Source organism: Myotis yumanensis, unplaced genomic scaffold, assembly GCF_028538775.1.
Source record: "Myotis yumanensis isolate MYYU_CA2020_CCGP unplaced genomic scaffold, mMyoYum1.0.hap1 SCAF_6, whole genome shotgun sequence".
NCBI classification, from domain to species: Eukaryota; Metazoa; Chordata; class Mammalia; order Chiroptera; family Vespertilionidae; genus Myotis; species Myotis yumanensis.
The window spans coordinates 56,984,218-57,007,053 of NW_027223757.1; the positions used below are offsets into that span (position 1 = coordinate 56,984,218).

At 34.7% G+C, this 22,836-nt stretch overlaps 1 protein-coding gene across 4 annotated transcripts in view; it reads left to right on the top strand.

Moving 5' to 3' along the window:
• Window positions 1–19,997, top strand: part of IBTK (inhibitor of Bruton tyrosine kinase) — an 86,972-nt gene extending 66,975 nt beyond the window's left edge. For all 4 annotated transcript variants that reach the window (XM_070418182.1, XM_070418185.1, XM_070418184.1 and 1 more), the window contains exons 26-29: window positions 6,014–6,163; window positions 17,231–17,302; window positions 17,710–17,842; window positions 18,738–19,997. In XM_070418182.1, the coding sequence (XP_070274283.1) occupies window positions 6,014–6,163; window positions 17,231–17,302; window positions 17,710–17,842; window positions 18,738–18,869 (487 nt within the window). In that variant the 3' untranslated portion in view covers window positions 18,870–19,997. The remainder of the gene's footprint in view (window positions 1–6,013; window positions 6,164–17,230; window positions 17,303–17,709; window positions 17,843–18,737) is intronic.
• The last annotated feature ends 2,839 nt before the right edge of the window (window positions 19,998–22,836 follow it).

Genomic DNA, 22,836 nt, shown 5'->3' on the forward strand with positions numbered 1-22,836 from the left:
ATGGGTAGTGTGAAGGGCAAGAAGGAAATCAGAACCCTGTTTCTCACAAGCATTGAAAAGGATCTTGGAGGCTACCTTTGTTTTGGGGAAATTCCTTCACTGCCTTTAAAGCCATATTTTTTGTTTGTGAGAGGAAATATTTTCCCCAATTAAAGTGTAAATTATTTTGAGGGAGACAACTCTTTATTTTGAATGCCACCAAGGGCCTAAATCGATGTCTTATAGCCACTAGTAGATCTAAAGCATGATCCCAGAAAAAGAAAGCCCAAGTAAAAAAGAAAAGAGCATGTAAAACTTTAGAGAATGGGTTTAATTCTCTCAAATCATAACATATTTAGTATCTAGAGAACTCTTTTTTTTGTCTTTTTCATACTCTTGATTAGGGAAAACACTTGTTTTAACTGCTACCCCCATAAACCCTACAGAGGCAGTGACCAAATCAGTCTTATACATTGCCTAACCACCAAAAACAAGAACGGTGCCTTGCATGTAGAAGGTACACAGCAAATACAAACAAGGGAAATTCCTAGAATGACAGTTAAGGGAAGTCTAAAGATAACATAAAGTCACATTTTCCTGCTACCAGGATAAAGAAGGTGCAGTCTTCTAAGCAGGGAGAATAGGGAAAATATCTGATATTCCCTACCATTCCACAAGTAAACTGAACTATTTTTCTTGTTTACGTCCTCATGCCTACTTTAGGATTTGATACATAAGTGAGTCCAATATTTGAGCCTTTTCAAGGTTTTGGGTTTTTATACTGTATCACCACTTGATGGCAATTAGGTTTCCTTTATGTCTACTACATCAGTGATCCTTCTAGCTCTTTTCCATCCTCCAAAACTAGTACTAGTTTTAGTTTACTATTGTCTTATTGCTTTATTCTTTTTGCCTTTCTGACATACCTGTTCACTGTATGTGGGATTTCAGGGAAAAGGATTAAAGTAGTCATTTATCTGAAACTTCAGAGTTTGATTTCAAATTTAGGAAAAAATTTCTCCAGTAATTATTAGCAACATGAGGTCAGACTCCCATGTTGAAGAGACTAAGTTTCAAAAGAAATTTATTATGGCATATTAAAGAAAATTCTAAAAACATGGGCAAAAAGATGCCAAAAAATTTGGCCCAAATGTAATCAGATTATTTTTCCTTAAAAATTAATTTGGTGACTATGACATGTAAGTAATGTTTATACATTTATTTGAGGAAAATGTGATTGGAACATTTAAATACAAACAAATGAATAATGGGTTTTAGGGTACCAAAAAATTTATCTAACTGACCAATTATAGATAATTTAGTTCTGCATTATCAAAGTGAGAAGTATCTGAATTGCCATAAAATTTATGCCCTTTTTATGATTTCTTGCAACCATAGTTTTGGTATCTGAAGAATCTTTTAAAGTTCATTTCTCATAAATTCTTTTGAAACTGTGTACTGCTTTTATTTATACTCTTTAACAGTGGGCTGAGTGAGGTAACTTAATAAAAAATATATATGTAAGATATATGTCAATATATATATAAACAATATATATATATAAAGGATACATACATATAATTTATTGTTGGTTATGGAAATTTTATCCTAAGTTAATGGCACAGATGAGAAAACATTTGTTAGAAATTTTAAGAACGCATTTATATAAAATGATTGATTGGTATTCCTGCAGTTTGGTTTATATTTAGTATAAATGGAAATACTATCATTAGGTTAATTTTCTCGAATTCTTAGAGTGCTACAAGTTTAGTATATCACTTGATTTTTAATACATTTAGTGTAAATACATGTAATATATGCTTGAAGAAATTAAAAATGGAGATTTGTTTTCCTGACAATATTCCTTGTAAATGTTGGTCTAAACAAAGTTGTCAGAATTTAAACTGCTCTGCTTTTAAAAAGTAGAAAATTAATCTGAAATTAGCATTTTTATCTGATTTATAGATTGTATTTATAGAATATATTCATTACTGTAGTGATTTATCATCCATTTAACAATACTTCTCAAAAGAACATCCTCCTGATGGATTATCTAATGCGATTTTATTTTTTTAGAAGATTTTTTTATACTCTGGATATTTTAATATTAAGGTTAATTTACAATTCATTAGCAAATCACAAGTTAGCCTTCTGCATCTGCCTCTGGTTGTAATAAGGAGTTTTACTAGTTTGTTCAAACATTCATTCACCTAGTTGATGACTCCCAGCATATAGTTGTACTCCTGCTGTTTGCAGTTAGATGTGACAGTAAGTATTAAAAGTAACTGGTTCTTGATCTAGAATGAAGTTCTAGCCAATTGAATTTTAAATCTAATGTGAAAACACCAAGTATATATGGGAGTTGGCCAGTTTGCATTATCCAGTGTTTTACTTGGAGAAATCTTCAGTGGAAGAAGTCTTTATGGCCTGGCTTGATTTCTGACTGTAAATTATTCCAAATTCCATTTAGAGCTAGCCTATAAGTTATAATAGACTAATTTCAGTTATTTAACTTTTTAGAGCTAGGAATTTTGTTCATTAAAGCAAAATTTTTAGGGCTGCTTTAGCTGAAAAACAAATCTTGATTAAATTTTTGAGTGGATACAAATATCTACAAATGTTTCTCTGTGAAGTTCCTAGCCTATGAGTTAGGAAAGTAAAATCATAGGAAATTAGACAGTCTTTTAAAGTATGGCATGATCAGTGGAAAGAATAATAGAACTCATTTGAGAAAACCTGCGTAAGACATTTTATAGGTAACTACTGTGCATGATTAATGAATTTGTAAGTTTGTTCTTTTGTAAATACTGTTACCTATATTTACTCTTAAGGAGATGTTATAACTAACTTTAAAAAAAAAAGCTTTTAGGGTACAGATCACCACATCTAGAAGTCCCTGAATTACCTCTAGGGTGACTCTAACAACTTATGCTTTTTATACATATCATTGTGAAGTTTCTGTGTTTAGAGACGTGAATTGCTTACAGGAGATATTCAGCAGATTTTCTGGCAAGAGTGTTTGCCAGCATGTTCCCAAATGACTAATGATACAGTACTTTACACCATAGTTACCCTGTTTACCAGTAGAAACCTTCAGGTGTGTGTGCTTTTGGGAGGAGAAAGATATTGGTAAAGAAATGGGGAGTGGTTATTTTGTATATATATACTTTTTTTAATGTTCTGTGTATATACATATTTTGGGGAAATTTTAAAGTCAAAGTCAGGTAAATTTCTTTTGAAGTATTTTTAGTAGGCCATGTTGCTGATACACATCTATAGAGAAAATTTCTGTCATAATGAGCTAAGATTTTACTTAGGATAAATGACTTAAATGTGGATACAGCAGTAGAGTATAGTGATTAGGCTGGGGTTCTGAAGTGAGCCTTGCCTGACTTTATTGGTAGATCTATTACTTGGTAGCATTGTGAACTTAGATCAGTTATTTAACTTTTCTCTGTCCTACTTTTCTTGTTCATAAATAGAGCTAAAAATAGTTTCTATTTTACAGGAGGTAATATATGGAACATTTAACATGGCACCATCAATATTATATAAACAAATAGTAACTTAATTTGTAATATGGTCACATGATTAACTGATTTCCTTAACGTATTGAATTTTTAATGACTTTTTTAAAAAAAGAAAAATCTTATGTGAAGCATTTGTGTTCATTCAATCTTTATTGAGTAAATAGAAATTTGGTAAAAATTTTTTAGCTAATTTTGTTATGGATGTTTACCTCATATGTTAATAAAGCAAAGTGTGAATCATTATTTTCCTGCCATCTTTGGCAGTTAATAAGGAATGTTGTCTTGATTTCTTATTGAAGGGAGTGGTAGTCTAGATGACAAAGTATGAGTTTTGTTGTCATTAAGAATTGTGTTTCGCTCCCAGTTCTGCCTTATCTCTGGTGATTTTACGATTGTTGAGATCACTGAACTTTGGTTGTACTTATTGTGGTGATGAAAAAATACTTCTCTGTCAGGATTGTTATTGTAAGGATTAAATGAGATGATGCATGTAAAAAAAAGTCTTTTGCAAATATGGTTTGGTCAGAGGCAGGTACAAATGAGTTATTCAAACAAGATACAGAAATTTAGAAGGCCTTGTTTTATGGGGTACCCCAGATACAGAGTAGGGCAATAGTAGGTTTATAGTTGTGAGTACATGAAAGTTTATTCTTGTAGTAGTATTTTCCACATGAACAACCATAAACCTACTTTTTGCCCTACCCTGTAATTTATTAACTTAATCTGGATGTGGATTTTATGGTATCTTAAAAGTATGAATTTAACTTTTTTGGGGAATTATCTGGTTAACATTTTGTTTGCTTAACATGGTCATTTTATTTTCTGAATAAATAAAAATGGGAAAAAATTAAAATTAGACTAGGAAATTGCTTACATTATTATTGTTCATAATTTTGACTTTCTAATGTTATAGGTTCTGAAAATGACGCTAAGGGTACAGTGTAGTTCTAGTGTACAAAATAATAACTAAAGTTTCTTTTTGAATTAATTTTTTCCAAGTCAGACTTTAGGAAGGAAAGAGATACTAAGCCTATAAACCGATTATATTTATTCATGTCAGAACTTCTGTGTTTTCATTTTCTTTTAAATAAAAATAAGTTTTGTTAAATGTGAAAATTATGGATAGTAGAAGATTTATATAGCATTTCTCTGAGTCAGATACTGTTTAAAATACATAAATTAATAGTTGATCCTCAGAACTGTTATGATGGAGATGGTATTAGTATAACTATGTTATTGATGAGGAAACTGAAGCATCTAGAGCAGTGGTTCTCAACCTTCCTCATGCCGCGACCCTTTAATACAGTTCCTCATGTTGTGGTGACCCCCAACCATAAAATTATTTTCGTTGCTACTTTATAACTGTAATTTTGCTACTGTAAACAATATGTGATTATATACGTGTTTTCTGATGGTCTTAGGCGACCCCTGTGAAAGGGTAGTTCAACCCCCAAAGGGGTCGCGACCCACAGGTTGAGAACCGCTGATCTAGAGGTTGAGTAACCTCCCAAGGTCAAAGCTGGTGTATGACAGAGCCAAGATTTGAACTCAAGTCTAGCAACAGAGCCTGTGTCCCTAATCCTGACTGCCACCCTGTAAATCCTTTTTACATTCTTTTTTTTTTTTTTTTTTTAAATATATTTTATTGATTTTTTACAGAGAGGAAGAGAGAGGGATAGAGGGTTAGAAACATCGATGAGAGAGAAACATCAACCAGCTGCCTCCTGCACATCTCCCACTGGGGGTGTGCCCGCAACCAACGTACATGCCCTTGACCGGAATCGAACCTGGGACCCTTCAGTCCGCAGGCCGACGCTCCATCCACTGAGCCAAACCGGTTTCGGCTCCTTTTTACATTCTTAACGGTAAAGTAAAACACTGATTGGTTGATAAAAAGATTCTGATACCATAAATAAGTATGAAATCTTTGGAAGCTAAAATAATCTGTATAGGTAATTTTTAATGTTTTGCCTTTTTTGATTAACTAATACTCAAAGTATTACACCTATGTTGGGTATAATTTATTTTATGTTTTAGATCAACTTACATTTTATTTCCTCTATTCTGTCCATGTAAACTTAGGTTTATATTTTAAATGACTTTTTATTGAAACATATATACACTTAGAAGTGTATGGGTTGATGAGGTTTCACAAACCAATCTTGTGCAATTAGCAAATCAGATCAAGAAATAAAACTATCAGCATTATTTAGCAGAAGTAATGAATGTTTTCTCTGCTGAGCTTAATTATTTAATTTAGTGAGCACAGTTTTTGTTGTTACCTGAGATATAGTTGTAATAGCTGTTATTAATATCACTTATTCATTCTTATCACATAATTTTGATTAGTTCACCACAGTTAATAGCAAAAAATTCCAACATTGCATTAAAAACTTTAATGTATACAACTATAAAATTTTTGGTCTATATTCTCACCTGTGCCTTTAAGCAATGAGCTTTTTAAAAAGTGAATATTTTAACATAACCTCTGTTGTCTTTTATAGGGGATCTTCTCTACATTCATTTTCATCCAAATCATTCCGGGATTTTTTAGTAGAAGAAAAAAAATCTGTAACTGGGCATAGTGCAGGAGATCATGTCAAAAAAGTTTGTTTTAAAGGAATTGAAAATCCCCAGGCTCCAAAAGTTGCAAGGTAATAAACTTACACATTTTCTTCCTTAAAATCTTCTATGGTAGTTTTATATTCTGAAATAATCTTTAAATATTTAAGAGGCAGATTTTTATACATTTGGAATTAACATGTCTATTTTTAGAAGCTTTATTTTGGTATAATTGGTTAATAATAAACTGTATATATTTAAAGTACTATATAATTGGAAGTTTTGGCATGCGAATACACCCATTAAACCATTATCACCCATTATCACCAACCACGCTGACGACAGTGAATATAACTCATTCCCAGAAATTTTTTCATTCCCCTTGGTAATCCCTTCCTCCCTCCCATGTAATTACTAACCTCTTCTGTCAGTATAGACTAGCTTGTATGTTCTGGAGTTTTGTGTCGATGGATTCATTCAGTATGTACGTTTTTAAAAAATCGTTTTTTACTCAGCATCTATTTTGAGATTCATTCAAGTTGCTATGTGTATTAATGGTTCATTACATTTTATTGCTGAGTAGTATTTCATTTTATGGATGGAAAACAGTCTGCATCTATTGATGGACATTTGGGTGTTTCCAGTTTTTTTGTCTAGCTAGCTATTTTTGATCCTGTTTTTTTAAGTCCTGTATGCTTTTAAAAGATGTTTCAAATTTTAAATGCATACATGTAATCTCTTAAATGTTTGCCTAACTACATTTGAGTGCCACTTGTACACATACACAGGTATTTTGTATGTTACATACATGATTATAAATGTTTTAAAATAGACCTGTCCTCAGAAAATTTTAAGACATTCAAGAAAGAAATCAAATAAGATTAGTAATAAATGGAGGCATATACTATACTCATGGATAGGAAGAATTAATATGATTAAAATGTTCATACTACCCAAAGCAATCTATAGAATCAACACAACTCCTATCAAAATACCAATGGAGTATTTTACAGAACAGGAACAAATAATTCAAAAATTTGTATGAAAACACGAAAGAAATCTTAAAAGAACAAAGTGGGAGATATTACACTATTTGATATCAAACTATACTATAATACTATAGTAATAAAAAAAGTATGGTGCTGGTATTAAAACAGACACATAGATCAATGGAACTGAATAGAGAACCCAGAAATGAACCCAGGCCTATACAGTCAATTAATCTACGATGAAGGAAGCAAGAACATTCAATGGGGTAAAAGACAGTTTATTCAGTAAATGGTGTTGGGAATATTGGAAACATACATGCACAAAAGTGAAACTAAACCATCTTATTACACTCTATCCTATATCCTATATAATAAAAGGGTAATATGCAACCGAACAACGGAACGACCGGTCGCTATGATGCGCACTGACCACCAGGGGGCAAACACTCAACGCAGGAGCTGCCCCCTGGTGGTCAGTGTGCTCCCACAGTGGGAGCGCCGCTTAGCCAGAAACTGGGCTCATGGCTGGCAAGCGCAGCAGCGGTGGTGGGAGCCTCTCCTGCCTCCGCAGCAGCGCTAAGGATGTCTAACTGATGGCTTAGGCCTGCTCCCCCTGGGCTTCCAGACTATAAGAGGGCACACACCGGGCTGAAGGACTCCCCTCCCCACCCCCTGAGTGCACGAATTTCGTGCACCAGGCCTCTAGTACAAGAATAAAGTCAAAATGGATTAAAGACTTAAATGTAAAATCTGAAACCATAAAACTAGAAGAAATCATAGGCAGTAAAATTACTGACATTTCTCTTAGCAACATTTTTTCTGACATATCTTCTTGGGCAAGGGAAACAAAAGAAAAATAAACAAATGGGACTACATCAGACTAAAAAGGTTTTGCACAGCAAAACGAGAAGGCAACATATTGAGTGGGAGAAGATATTTTCCAATGATACATCTAATAAGGTGTTAATATCCAACCGTCAACAAAACGAGAAGGCAACATATTGAGTGGGAGAAGATATTTTCCAATGATACATCTAATAAGGTGTTAATATCCAAAATGTATAAAAAACTCAGATAACACCAGAAAAACAACCCTATTAAAAAGTGGGCAGAAGACCTGAGTAGACATTTCTCCAAAGGAAACATACAGATGGCCAATAGACATAAAATGATGCTCAATATAACTAATCATCAAAAAAATGCAAATCAAAACCACAATGAGATAATACCTCACACCTGTCAGAATAGCTATCATCTGTAAATCAACAAAGAAGTGTTGGCAAGAATGTGGAGAAAAGGGATCCCTAGTGCACTGTTGATGGGAATGCAGATTGGTGCAGCCACTATGAAAAACAGTGTGGAGGTTCCCCAAAAAATAAATGGAATTGCCTTATGATCCATCAATTCCACTTCTGGGAATATATCCAAGAAACACTAATTTGAAAGAATATATACAACCCTATGCTCATTTCAATGTTATTTATAATAGCCAAGCTATAGAAGCAACCCAAGTGCCATCAATAGATAAGTGGATAATAAAGCAGTGGTACATGTAAATAATGGAATGCTACTAGGCCATAAAAAAGAATGAAATCAGAGACAGGAAAATACCATATTATTTCACTTCTATATGAATCTAAGAACAAAACAAATAGACTTAGATACATAGAACAGACTGTTGACAGAGGGCAGGGTTGAGGTGCTACATGAAAAAGGTGAAGGGATTATGGAGTACAAATTGGTAGTTGCAGAATAATCATAGAGATGTAAATTACAGTATAGGCAATATAGTTAATCCTATATAATAAAGAGGTAATATGCAAATTGATCCTCACTCCATCACACCACAAGATGGCTGCGCCCACAGTGGAGGTGGGGATCCCGTAATGAGCGATCAGGGACCTGAGGCTGTGTGGCGCCGGGCTAGGGTGGGGGACCTGAGGCTGTGTACCCTGCCCAGTGGGACTTGACAGGGGACCTCAGGCTGCGCCCCCTACCCCGACGCCGGGCCATCTGAGGGTGTGTCAGGGTCCTGAGGCTGCGCCCCCCACCCAGCGGGGCTTGACGGGGGACCTGAGCCTGTGCCTCCCCGCCCGGCAGGGCTTGATCGGGGTGGAGCCAGCCGGGTCTGGGTCTCATGCAATTTTGAGGTGCACACAGGTGGGCGGGGACTTGACTCTGGGTCCTGGGCGGGGACTTGACTCTGGGTCCTGTGACATGCCCCAGACTCTGACAGGAGGAAGATTTTCATAAACATTTTACTAATTTTCTTTCATCTCTGACACTTCTATTATAGAGAAAGGGCAAATAGTAATATTAATATATTTCCTCTAATTCCCTTTTAATGTGCATGAATTTTGTGCACCCGGCCACTAGTGTTATAATAACTATATACTGGGCCAGCAGGAGGACCACTCTGTAAAGTACATGATTTTCTAACCACTATGCTATATATCTGAAACTAATACAAAATAATATTGACTGTAAACTGTAATAGAAAATTTTAAAAATAGTCATTTAAAAATATCTCATTAAGTACATCTATTCCAGACAAGATTTTTAATTAGAAAATTATTTTAAATTTGGTTATTATCCTCTGAATGTAATATATAGTATTTTTTGTATAAGAAAAACTTAAGAATATCATTGGTTTTGTAAGATGTGTAATGACTGATATCCTGTAGACTGTGTTTTCAAATAGACAGAAATGCAAACTTCTTTATTTTCCTACTGTGAGATACACAAATCTGCCTCTATTTATATTCATCTTATCCTCCTTTTTTGTTTTGAAGTAGAAGAGTTATCCTTTCCATCTAAGGCTAATACTTATACCTTTGCTTGTATCTTAACCCCTTTACACTTCAAAATCCTTAAACTATGAATTAAGCCTCTCTTTTCTTGTGGATATTCAGCCTTTTCCCTTTAAGTAGGTTCTTCCCATCTGGTTTTGAATATGCTCAGGACTCTCATGTGGTCTGGGTAAGGTAATCAGTCCCTCGCTCAACCCCCACACTATCTTCTGGCACTTGTCCTATCATTACCAATCCCCTACTCCCTTCACAGCCAGATTTCTCCAAAGAGCTGTCGGCTCCCACTCACTTCATAATATATTCTGGCTTCCAGTCCCATTACTAAACAAACAGTTCAGACTAAGTTTATCAGTGACCTCCATGTTGCTAACCACATAGACTTTTATGTGACTCATTGTACTTGAAGTTCAATTACAGGTCATTTTCTCATATCACTTTACTAGAGGCCCAGTGCATGGACCCCCAAGGGGTCCCAGATTGCAAGAGGGCACAGGCCGGGCCAAGAGAACCCACTGGTGCACAATCGGGGCCAGGGAGGGACCGCAGGAAGGCTCCAGGGCATGTCCGGCTTGTCTCGCCCAGTCCCCATCGGCCAGACCCCAGCAGCAAGCTAACCTGCAATCGGAATGTCTGTCCCCTCTGGTGGTCAGTGTGTGTCATAGCAACTGGTCGAACTGTTGGACACTTAGCATATTAGGCTTTTATTATATAGGCTATTCTTTCTATACCATCTATTTCATGAGATTATGCTCAGTTATCAGCTACTCAACGTTTATATTGCTTGCCCACATCTATCATCTGAGCTTCAGACTTAGTTATCCAACTGCCTTCTTGATATCTCTGTCCCATTTGGATGTTCAGAAACACCTTAAACTGTATGTTCAAATTCAAACTTAATATTTTCCTCATACCTCTCATAAAACCAAAATCAAACAAATATATAGAGAAGACATTAAACAGCCTATTTTTCTTCCTTAATAAATGGCATTTGACATATCCATCTTCCTCACCAATGTCCAGTGTGTCACTGGGACATGCCATTTTTATCTCTTAAATATTTTTTAAATCCATATACTAAACTTTATCTCTACTGTTATCACCCCCATTCAGACTTGTGATATTTTACCTGGTCACCTGAGTAGGCCTCCTAACTGGTCCTGCCATAGCCTTTCTTCCTATCCTTCAATATATTGAGCCAGTAGGTTCTCTTTAAAATGCAGATTTGAGTTCTCTTAGAATAAAAGCTAGAATTCTTATATGGCCTTCAGGGCCTACCTAACCTGGCTCCTGCCACCCTCTTTAGCTTTATCTTTTAATGTGATCTCTGTATTTTAGCCATCTTGGCCTTTTCTTAGTTTCTCAAATGCCAATTCTTTTTTTAAAAATATATTTTTATTTCAGAGAGGAAGGGAGAAGGAGAGAAACATCAATAATGAGAGAGAATCATTGACGGGCTGCCTCCTACATACCCCACACAGGATCAAGCCCACAACCCCAGCATGTGCCGTGACTGGGAATCGAACCATCACCTCTTGTTTCATAGGTCGACGCTCAACCACTGAGTCATTTAGGCCGGGCCATTTCCTTCTTTCTACCTACCTACCCCTTGACTAGTCGACTCTGACTTTCTTTCAGTCTCTATTCAGTCATATTCTTTGGAAAAGTCTGACTTCCCTTTTTGGGTTAGGTTCCTGTTATGTATGTCCTCAGTGCACTTCTCACTCATCACACTTCTCAGTTATACTTTTTTTTTTTTTTTTTTTTTTAAATATTTTATTGATTTTTTACAGAGAGGAAGGGAGAGAGATAGAGAGCTAGAAACATCGATGAGAGAGAAACATCGATCAGCTGCCTCCTGCACACTCCCCACTGGAGATGTGCTCGCAACCCAGGTACATGCCCTTGACCGGAATCGAACCCAGGACCCCTCGGTTCCCAGGCCAACGCTCTATCCACTGAGCCAAACCGGTTTCGGCTCAGTTATACTTTTTATTAGTAGGATTCTTTAATGTTTTCTGCTACAAATATTTAATGTCTGTATATTCAACTCCATAGTTCAGTGACAGCAAAGAAGATTGATCTCTTTGCTCATCACCAATACTCAGAGTGTTCCCTAGCATTAGTAGGTGCTCAGTGAGCATTTTTTGAATGACAGGATAAATAAGTGAAATAAAATTATAGCTCTGCCTCAGGTAACGTTTGTAATATAGCAAGTGATATTGTATTCCTTAGATATATGAAGTATTACATTCATTTTTTAAATATTTTAAATATAAATATACATTAAAATTTATTATTTTCTTCGGATAAATAAATGTTTTAAAAATGTGCTTTGATTTGAGAGAGGAATGTTAAAAATCCATTGGTTGCCTCCTGTATGTACCCCAATTGGGGACTGAACCTGGATTTGTGCTCTGACTTGGAACCGAATCTGCAACCTTTTGGTGCACGGGACAGTGCTCAACTGACACATCAGCCAGGGCAGGGATACATAATTTTATTTTTATGGAACTCTACAATTTTAAGGACATGTGGTTTCATAGTTGATCACTAGAGTGTGCTATAACATCAGGGCTCTTAATTGTGAATGGTGTTATGTGCTATTGTACTATTTTGGAAATTTTAGTGACAGGAGTATATGATAGTATTATGCCATCCATACGTTGGGTAGAAGTGGAAGTTGGTGTTTTAAATAGCAATGTGTTATCATTTGATCACTGGGAAAGAAAACAGCTTGAGTTTTCAATTTTAATTTCACCATAGGTCATAATGTAATCATAAGTGAGTTTTTAAAAGGAAATGATAAACCATAACAAAGTAAAATATTTATTAATTCACTGAATTATGGGACACCTGATATATGGACAAAATTCTGCTGGCCTCTTGGGTATATGTAAAATTATAATACATGGGCCTAGCCTTAAATGTGTTTGAAATGTATTCAGTAAGTCTAAATATGCACACACAGAAGTTAAATGACAGAACGAGAATGGAATTGCCATACAGTTTAATAGTATTAAAGAAGTCATAGAGCAATATCTGACTAAGTGCCAAATGAGTGGTTCAGAGAAGGAAAAAAAATGACTGGGCCACAGTTGTATTATTTCATAAATACTTTCATGTATTCAATCCCAAATATTTGATCATTATCTTTATGGCCATATAAGTAATAATAGAAAAAATATTAATACGTTTCATTGCCCAAGTTTTTGAACATAAAATGGAATTTTTAAAAGAAGAGAGAAGGGACAGTGTAAACAGAGGAAATGGTGGGAATTAAAGCAAGAAGATGGGAATCCTTATAGTCCTTGAGGGAATTGGGCCCAGGGGATGAGGATAGGGGCAGAGATTAGGGGACTTATCTCAAGAAATTCTACCTATCACACGTTCTTGTTTTAATTGTTAAAAATGTGAGTCCCCCCCTCCCCACCTCAAGGCCAGTGAAATCCAAGAATGGCAATGTTATTTGGGGATGTAAAAATGTAGTAAAGAGAGATTTATGCAATTTCTGTTTATTATTACTTATGTGTTCTTTTTCATTTTAAAATGTTTTCTTTCATTTTCCTTTCACTTAAATACCTCCTTGTGTAATTCTGAGCAGAACATGTGATCTTGTGTTTTTAATTAGTAAGAAAAACTACTTATGAGACAAGAATTGTTTTATCAGCTCTAATCTTATTTGTAGTTAAGCTAGTATAAAATTCTTTTTTAAAAAGTCAACTGTGTGAGCAAGAAGTAATTTGGTTTTCTCTTAAAGTCTAAATTCAGCAAGATTAATGGTCTTAAGTTTGAACAAATATTTGAAAGATTTTGCTGGAAAGTTGTTTTTCTCTTCAGAAGACTAAATTTTATACACATTGTTTATTGGAACAATGTGTTTCAAATACCTTAAGCTTAATAATGCTATATTATCTGAAATTTTAGAATTTTTTTATACTTGCTTAATCATATGTCTATTTTTTTATTTTTAACAATTTCACTTCATTCTAAGATGAAATGTTTCCTGGTCACCATGGCTCAGTGTTTGAGTGTGGACCTATGAACCAGAAAGTCAAGGTTTGATTTCTGGTCAGGACACATGCCCGGGTTGCAGGCTCAACCTCCAGTAGGGGGCATACAGGAGGCAGCCAATCAATGGATCAATGCTTCTCTCTCATCATTGATGTTTCTGTCTCTCTCCTTTCTTCTCTGAAATCAATAAAAATATATATGTAGTTTTAAAAAGATGAAATGTTGATAGACTTCAAGTTGTTTGGATGATTTTATAATTAATGAGATTATCCCCTGAAAAATTATTAGAAAGAATTCTGGGATTATAATTTTATGAAACAGATTTGAGTTTTAGTCTAATGCTTACAATAGGCCTCTGTGAACTTTCCTGAACCTCACCTTCATCATATATGAAATAAAAATAGTAATGCCTATCCTGTAGGTTTATTATAAGACTTACTAATGTATATGACAGAACTTTATAAATTACAAAATGTTTCATAGATAATTGTTATACTTAAGCTCTGATTGCTTAACTTTGATTTAACAAGGCCTACATAAGATACTTTAGTCCTAATATTCAATTCTGTTAGCCAGTGACATACCATTTTCTAAGAGAGCTTGTAGCTGCTGCTTCTTAACAATTAAATAATAATTGGTCCTACATTATTATTTTTTCCATTTCTTTGAAAGTTTCAAAACACTTTAGCTGATCTCTGGACACCAGGATGATTTTTGATCACCATTAAGTCACTATGTTAGGCCTGTTATCTCCAGCTTTAGACTGACTTTTAGGTCCTTTCACAGAACTTAAGGGAATTTGCATTTAGTCTCTAAGGTAGTTATCTATTCCATCAGAATGTAGAATTTTAAAATTTATTTTACAGCCATTTTAATCTAGATTTTCATCATCTCATATGTTTATCCCAGCAGCTTTCTAGATCATATTTTTGGCTTTTTTTTCCTCCTGTTTTTTTATTTCATCCTGGAGACTTTGGATATCATAGGTTAGATATCCAGTAGATATAAAATCATAGAACTTCATTAAAACTAACCTGTAACTATACCTATTTGAACTTCATCACCTACATCTGGAAGAAAAAAGTTACAGTAATCCAAAGGAATAAAGAACTTTAAAACAAACACACACACACACATCCTCTGGTTTTAAATATACATTTAAATATTTGTATATTTATATATATATTTATATATATATATACACACACGTATATTTATATATATATACATGTATATATGTTTATATACATATATGTACATATATGTATATATTTATTGATTTCAGAGGAAGAGAGAGAAATATCAGTGATGAGAGAGAATCATTGATCGGCTGCCTTCTGCACGCACCCTACCGGGGATTGAGCCTGGGTATGTGCCTTGACTGAGAATCCAACCATGACCTCCTAGTTCATAGGTCAACGCTCAATCACTGAGCTCACTGGCTAGGCCCTCTGCTTTTAATCTTTTGGCTTTCTGCTTCAAGCAATTTATTCTGTAATTACTTTTTCATAAACAGCTATGTTCCAGGTGTTTTTCTAGACACTGAGATACAAAGATGAGTGAGACACGGTCCTATACCTTGAGAGACTAGTCTAGTAGTAAAACAGAATTATAAACAATAATAATACAGCATGTGAAGCTGTATAAGAGTAATTTTGTTGTAGGAGCAGAGAGGAGGTGATATTTGAGGCAGTCCTTAAAGAATGAGAAGACATTTGTCGTGGAATGTATTCTAGACTAAGGGGAATACTAGAAATAACGATAGCTTTGTGATAATGGAACACACTGTACTCTGGAAAAGGCCTGGATTTGAGTTTGGTCTCTGCCACTTACCCAATTTGTGAATCAGGCAAATTACATAATGCTCTGAGTCTTAGTTTCCTCATCAGTATAAGGGAAATAATACATGCTTTCTTCCCAGAGTATTGCAAAGATTAAATAAGTATACGGAAATATTCTCAGTAGCTTTGCCCACACGTAAGGTCTAAACATTCTAGCTTTTAGTGCATTTTGCATTCTGGCTCCTCTGTTTCATTGTAACTTTATTTCCCTTTTAATCTCTTCCATACTCTTCTGTCTATTGAAGAGAACAGCTTACTTTTACTTAAAGCCACCAAAATCTTTTACCTGTCCATGTATTTGTATGACCAAAACCTTTGTCACTCTCCTCAGTTTTAATGTCATTTCCTCAGTGAAGCCAACAGCATATGTCCTCTTCCCTATTAATTTCAGCTGTGAATCCATTGTTTTTTGTACATATTGGTATAGATATCAATTACAGTATTCTCATGTTTTATCATTGCTTAAATAAATTTTAAAATTTCCCTACCAAAATTCTTTCTGAGTTTTAATCAACTTGATTTTCAGCACCATAGTGCTGCCACACCCCCAGTAGATGTACATAAATGAATCAGGAAGTTAATATTTCAGGCCCTGTTTGCTCACTCTCAGACTTTGTTGTTAAACCCATCTAGGTCTATGTTTGCTCATTGCTGAAAGAGGGCACTTGATTAATCTAGATAATCTCTAGGTACCTTTCTCACTCTAAAATTCCACAATTAGGCCCATCTCTGTGGTACCTTTGTTAATTTCCCCCATACAGGAATGCTTCCTATTCTCCTCATCCCACACCCCTTTCTGTTCGGGACCCTCTCAAATAACCAAATCTTTTTTATATAGGTCCTTATGGTCTCTACACCACAGTTTGTTAGACACTGTCTTAAATTCTTTTCTGTTGTATTATATGTCATTTTATATGTTGTTTCTTCATGAAAGTAGAGATCATATATTTCTTTTCTATCTATAGTCCCTAGCTTGTCAAAGTATTTACTATATTTTAGTCGCTCACAAAATTTAGATGCTAATTATCTTGTTTTTATATACAAGTAAGTGCTCTTTTAATGTCATTGATAGGTTCTTCAACTTTAAGAGAAAAGAGGTATAATGAAACTAATTTCACCCTAGACTAATTGATAAAAATATGAGTTAAGTGCCTACTGTATCTCAATCAACATTATAACTAAATGATGTTTGGAACTTAGTGCAAATTTATCACTTTTTAGTCAAAATATTGATGTAAAACATTCTTCACAAAGTTGTTTTGCATTTCTTAATGTATGTTTTATTACAATAAATGGCTCCATGAATATATTCCCTTATGATGTATTATATATAAGATTTTATAAGTACATATAGATTTTTTTTTGCTGATAATTTAAAGGTAAGTCTAACTGCACACATTAATCTGTCCCTGGTTTGGGAGTACATTCTTCCTCTGGATTCCTGTTAATAAGCAGTGTTACTAACGTTACTAGAAGTTTTAATCTTCTGTTTGGCATTTGTTTTGCAGATGCTCTACTCATGGCACCCCAGGACCAGAAGGCAGCCACATTTCAGATGCACCCCTTCTGGAGAATCACAAGTGAGGTTTTTGATTAGCTTTGGGACCTCCAAGGATAGGCCATTGCTTAGCACTGACAGAGAATATTAGGATATTGGGGATAATATGATATTGAATAGAATGTATTTTCTGAGTACGCTGTGCTACACAGTTTGAATTACCTTTCTGTTGTTATATTGCTTCTGCCCCATCCCACTTTTTGGAGTTTTCCAAAGTTTTCTCTACAGCACTAATCCAAATAAAATATTAGTTCTTTTTTTTTCTGTTTCTCACCTCATCATTCTGTTAACTAAATGCAAAAGTTCCCAGGTCCCTTATGTTGTAGGTCACTGGGAAAAAAATGTAACACTGTTAGAGTATTTCAAAGGAGGTACTGTGTGCAGAATTTCAGGAAGATGAATGAAAACTCATTATTATTATTCTTTCAGTCCCTGGTTATCTTCTTCACTGACTGCTCCTCCTGTGGTAGCCCCAGTCACTTTCGCATCTATTGTAGAAGAGGAACTACAACAGGAAGCAGCACTTATCAGAAGTCGAGAAAAACCCTTGGCTTTGATTCAGGTAAAGAATATGCCTAAATGTGTTTAATTTAGGGAAGTTCTACACTACATTTTATCCTTAGATCTCAAGAAATTATGTTTGTTTGCTTTGTGTAGGTGCATATGTTTATAGATTAAAATGCAAATCCTATATAATAAAAGGCTAATATGCACATTGTCCCCTCGACCCGGAGTTCGACCAGGGACAGGGCCAGCTGGCCCCCACCATGCACGAATTCGTGCACTGGGCCTCTAGTGCAATATAAAAGTAAACTGAGATTCAGCAATTTAAGTATTGACATATTCAGGATAACTAATTTAGAACTAATAAATTGTGATAATGCTAACATTTTTAGCACTGGTGATTCTTTGAACTGTTTTAAGAGTGACCTGTAGAGAATTTGGCATTATCTAGCATATTACACCTGCCTTGGAAGTTCACTAACAATCATTGAATTCTTGAAGCAACACATACCAATTCTGGTTTACTTAAGGAAAAGAAAATTTATTTGAGGGATATTAAGATTCCATAGACTTAAGCTGAAAGACCAAAGAGCCAGGCTTGGAAACAAAGACCCGCAGTTGCCCTAGAGATCTGAGAAGCAAAAGTTCAAAGACCTATAAAATAACAGAAATTATCTCACAATGAATGGATTTTAACTATTTTCAGTTTCTTTTTCTTCTACTCAACATTAAAATTCAAGGAAAGGTGTGTATCTAATTATCCTAGCTGAGATCTCAAGGCTTCTCCTTGCCAAGGGGATAGTAGGATGCCTAATTTTAATTCCACTATGTTGTATTCACAGACAGTGGTAATTCCACAGAAGGAAAATGGAACGCTAACATCCTCCTCCTCAGTTGGCAATTAAAGGAGTAAAACAAGTCTTCTCTCTTTTTTTCTTCTTCCCTCCTTTCAGATTGAGGAGCATGCAATACAAGATTTATTGGTTTTCTACGAGGCACTTGGCAACCCTGATGAGTTTGTCATTGTTGAAAGGACACCGCAGGGACCACTGGCAGTACCTATGTGGAATAAGCATGGATGCTAGTTTACTGTGGAATTGAGATGTGTTTTTCATAAATTGTGATTGTCATACAAAAAAGCTGTGGAAAAGAGTTTTCACAAATTTGGTAACAAGATCATTCTAGATAGAGTAAGAAAGATCTCATTTCTATACTGCAGTTTAAGCTTATATTTGAGTGATTAAAAAATTCCTTAGACTCGAGATTTTAGTAATTTTCTTTAAAAGTGTGTCATAGGAAAAACTAGATTAAGTTTAAATAGAATAGTTTCTTCTGGATAGGTCTAAAAAGGAAAACGTGAGTGATTGAAGTATAAAATTTGAGTGATGCATTAAAAATAACTTCCCATTTGAAAACTTGGGATAATTTAGAAGATTTTTGCCAAATAGCTGTTGTCATTTCTTTTTTTCTATAATGTTGATTATCTTAAAGTAGGAGTATTAGTCATTACTTTTTTGCTCCATTAATGGCCAAAATTTTGTGTTTACCATAGTAATTTTCCATTCTTGTGTTTTTTTTTGTTCATCAAGCTATGAACATTCTAGTCTGTTTAAAGTTTGATCTGCTCAAATGCCATATTATTCAGCTTGGATAGTATATTCTCCATTTGCATTAAACTATGGAGTCCAGTGGAAAGGAAATAGGAACACTACTGAACAGCTTAATCTACAATAATAGTTCCTTAATGAGATTTGGAGTCATTGGGGTTGTTTCTTAGTGTGAGGGGAGACCTTATAAAAGCTTAATTGTGAGAGAATCAGTTTTCCAAAGTGTTAAAATTTTCTGAAATCAATGCTTAATTATACATTAAAAGAATTAAATAATTTAGAAGAAGATGGGTTTATAATATTACGTTATCAGAAATTCTCTGAGCCTGGATTATATGAAGACATACACATTGTTTTCTTTACAGTATGCTGTTTGTTTTTGAGTGGTTACAATTTTAGGAAATGTTGTCTATGCTCCAGTACCTAGACAGATAGGGAAGGCTAGTGTTCTATTTTCTGAGACATGAGCCTAGGGGAACATGCAAGAAATTCACTGCTGTAATTCAGATGATGGAAGAATTGCTGAAACTAAAAAAATTAGCTCTATCTGAAAGAAGCAAACTTATAAGCAAATGTGCAATAAAAATTCATTTTGATCACTGCTAATGTGTTTGATATTTTGTACTATGTTGTCATCTATTATAGGAGGAATTACTAGTTATTATAGTCAGTATTTAAGTGAATGCTGTATTCATTACTTGACTTCTTAGAAAAGGGCAGTTTCCCTAAAATGCACCTGTGAAAAAGTTTTATGTGTTTGAGTAAATTGAGATGTTTTATTGATGTTGCAGTAAAGAGGCCTTCTGAGTAATTTATTTGAAACTTTGATTCTCACATGTACATTGACATCTTTAATACATAACAACGCTATGGATTTCTATGTGTGCTTCATGCTGCCTGGGCACCACCTAAAGGGCCTTTGTTGGATGAGATCTGAAGTAGGGACAAGGGCTGATCCAATCTGTGGGGCTTTAGGCCTCAACAAACCCCAGTCAGCAGTTGCATTTTATGGCCTGTGTTATACTGTAGGGTATCCTATTAAATTTCATTGAAAGAAGAGTTATTTTGCTGGTAAGATGAAAAATAAGCACTGCTAGAAACTATAATTCATAAGCAGTTCCATGAAGATAGCACCAAAAGGCCCAGGAAACTGATGTGTTCTTTCCCTAACAATGACATTCAGCCTGCAATTATTAGTTCATCTTTAATCCCATGACTTCAAGAAAGACATAATAGAATTGAAGAAATTCTAGCAAAAGGCAACTTAAAGGATCAGTGGAATGGACAGGATTGGTTTTTTTAAGATTAAGCAAAACAATCATGGAACTATTTAGCCTGGAATGGGGATGGGTAGGTAGGGAAGTAGGGGGGTTAGGGGAAGGAAGTAGGTGTCAGAGCAGGATATGCTTAAAATTTGCAAAATCAAGAAGTCTACCAGTCAGATAAAGTCAAATTTGTTGACAGAATATAAGATTCAGGCCTTCTCTTAAAATTCTAAAGTGGTGGCTTTTACAATAAATTTAACAATAGTCTTCGTTTACATAGGAGCAATAACAGACGCAGTTAATTGAGAAAGGTATTGCTGGGTAATATCTGGGTTGGTTCTGTAGCTCTTGGAGGCTGGGGGATATGTGTGTGTTCATGATAAGGGGTTGATAGCTGTTTCATAAAATTTTAGTTCTGAAGAAGCCTTACAGATTATCTTTGCACATTCCCCTTTATTTTATAAATTGAACAATGTGAACTCCAGAGAAAGTGAGTAATGATAATGAGGTTTTCAGTCTTTTGTCTGGTTCTCCTACAACTACACCAGACTGCCACTAAGAAAATATTTTTAAAAGCACTTGGTAAAAATAATGTAACCCAGAAGCTTCTAGAATTTGTGGTATAAGCGATTGTTTTCAGAACAAACAACAAGAATCCTCCAACAAGAAATTGGAGACAAGTGATCCAAGAAACCAAAACAGCCTGGTCTTTCCTGCACATATGATCATCAGCTGTATCTCAGCCTTTATATATTTCATTTTCATCTATGTCTCTACTTGGCTTGGCTGACATTTTATATGTCAAAACATAATTCTTTTTAATTTCCTTATCTCTTAATCTGTTATTCTCCCAAATCATTCAGGCTGAACTTTTATTCTTTGTGTCCTTTCCCATTTTGCCCCTAAAATTATATCAGTTCTTTGAGTTATCTTTTATTTAATCTTTACCATTTCATTTTTATTACTACTATGCTTATAAAGTCCTTGATTATTTCCAGAAGTTCTCAAACTGTTTGATTTCAGGACCCCTTTATATGGATAAAATTACTGAGGACCCCAAGTAACCTTTATATATATGGGTAACATTTTTCCAAATTTAATGTATTCAAAATTAGAACAAACTTGGCCCAGCTGGCGTGGCTCAGTGTTTGAGCTTCACCCCATGAATCAGGAGGTCATGGTTCGATTCCAGGTCAGGGCACATGCCCGGGTTGTGGGCTCGATCCCCATAGGGGGCATGTAGGAGGCAGCTGATCAATGATTCTCTCATCATTGATATTTCTCCTCCCGCTCAAATAAAAACAAAATGAGAACTTTAAAAAAATTTAATTCATAAAAAAATCATAAACAATATGTTAATGTAAATAACATTTTAATGAAACTATTTTACAAAACAATAGCAAGAAGAATGAGATATTTTTATATGTAAAAATATATAACTCATTCCTTTAGGTGTAGGTCTTATTGCCTGGTTTAATAGAGGACTCTTAGATTCTCATATCTGCCTCTGCATTCACTGTCTTATGATATTACATGTCATGTAGCATCTGGAAACTTGAAAAACTGAAACGGCAAATAACATGTTATGAAAATAGTTTTGATCTCACCAACAACTGAAAGGTTGAGAAAGTGGTTGAGAACCATTGCATTCTCAACCTGCTCTGAAAATTTAAATTACTTCTCTACACTTTAAGTAAGTTCATATCTTCAGCTTGGCCTTCAAGTGCTTTTTTTTTTTAAATCTATACATGTAGTGGTAGAGTCAAACCTGACCTTATGTTTCTCCCTTTAAATACACTTCAAGCTTTGTTCATGCAAATCTCTACCTAAGTTTTTCTTTATTTTACCTATTCATGATTAAGGCAACCCAAACTATATTTCCTTTATAAAGTTTTTCTTGTCTTTTTCTTCTCATGTCCCCTCAAAAATAAAATAAAAACAGTTATATATATAAGTCAGTTAGGTTATTTCCTCTTAACACTTTATACCTTTTAGAGTACTTGTCATATTCTGCCATTTTTATTTTTTCTATTTATCTTTTACTAAATTAGTTATAATTTTAAGGCATGGACTAGTCATTCTTTTATTTCTTGCATGTGTGTATTTAAATCTATAAATCTTGAACCATAAGTGGCCAAGACAAAAATATCCACTCAGTACTTTACCAATAGGTCAAGAAA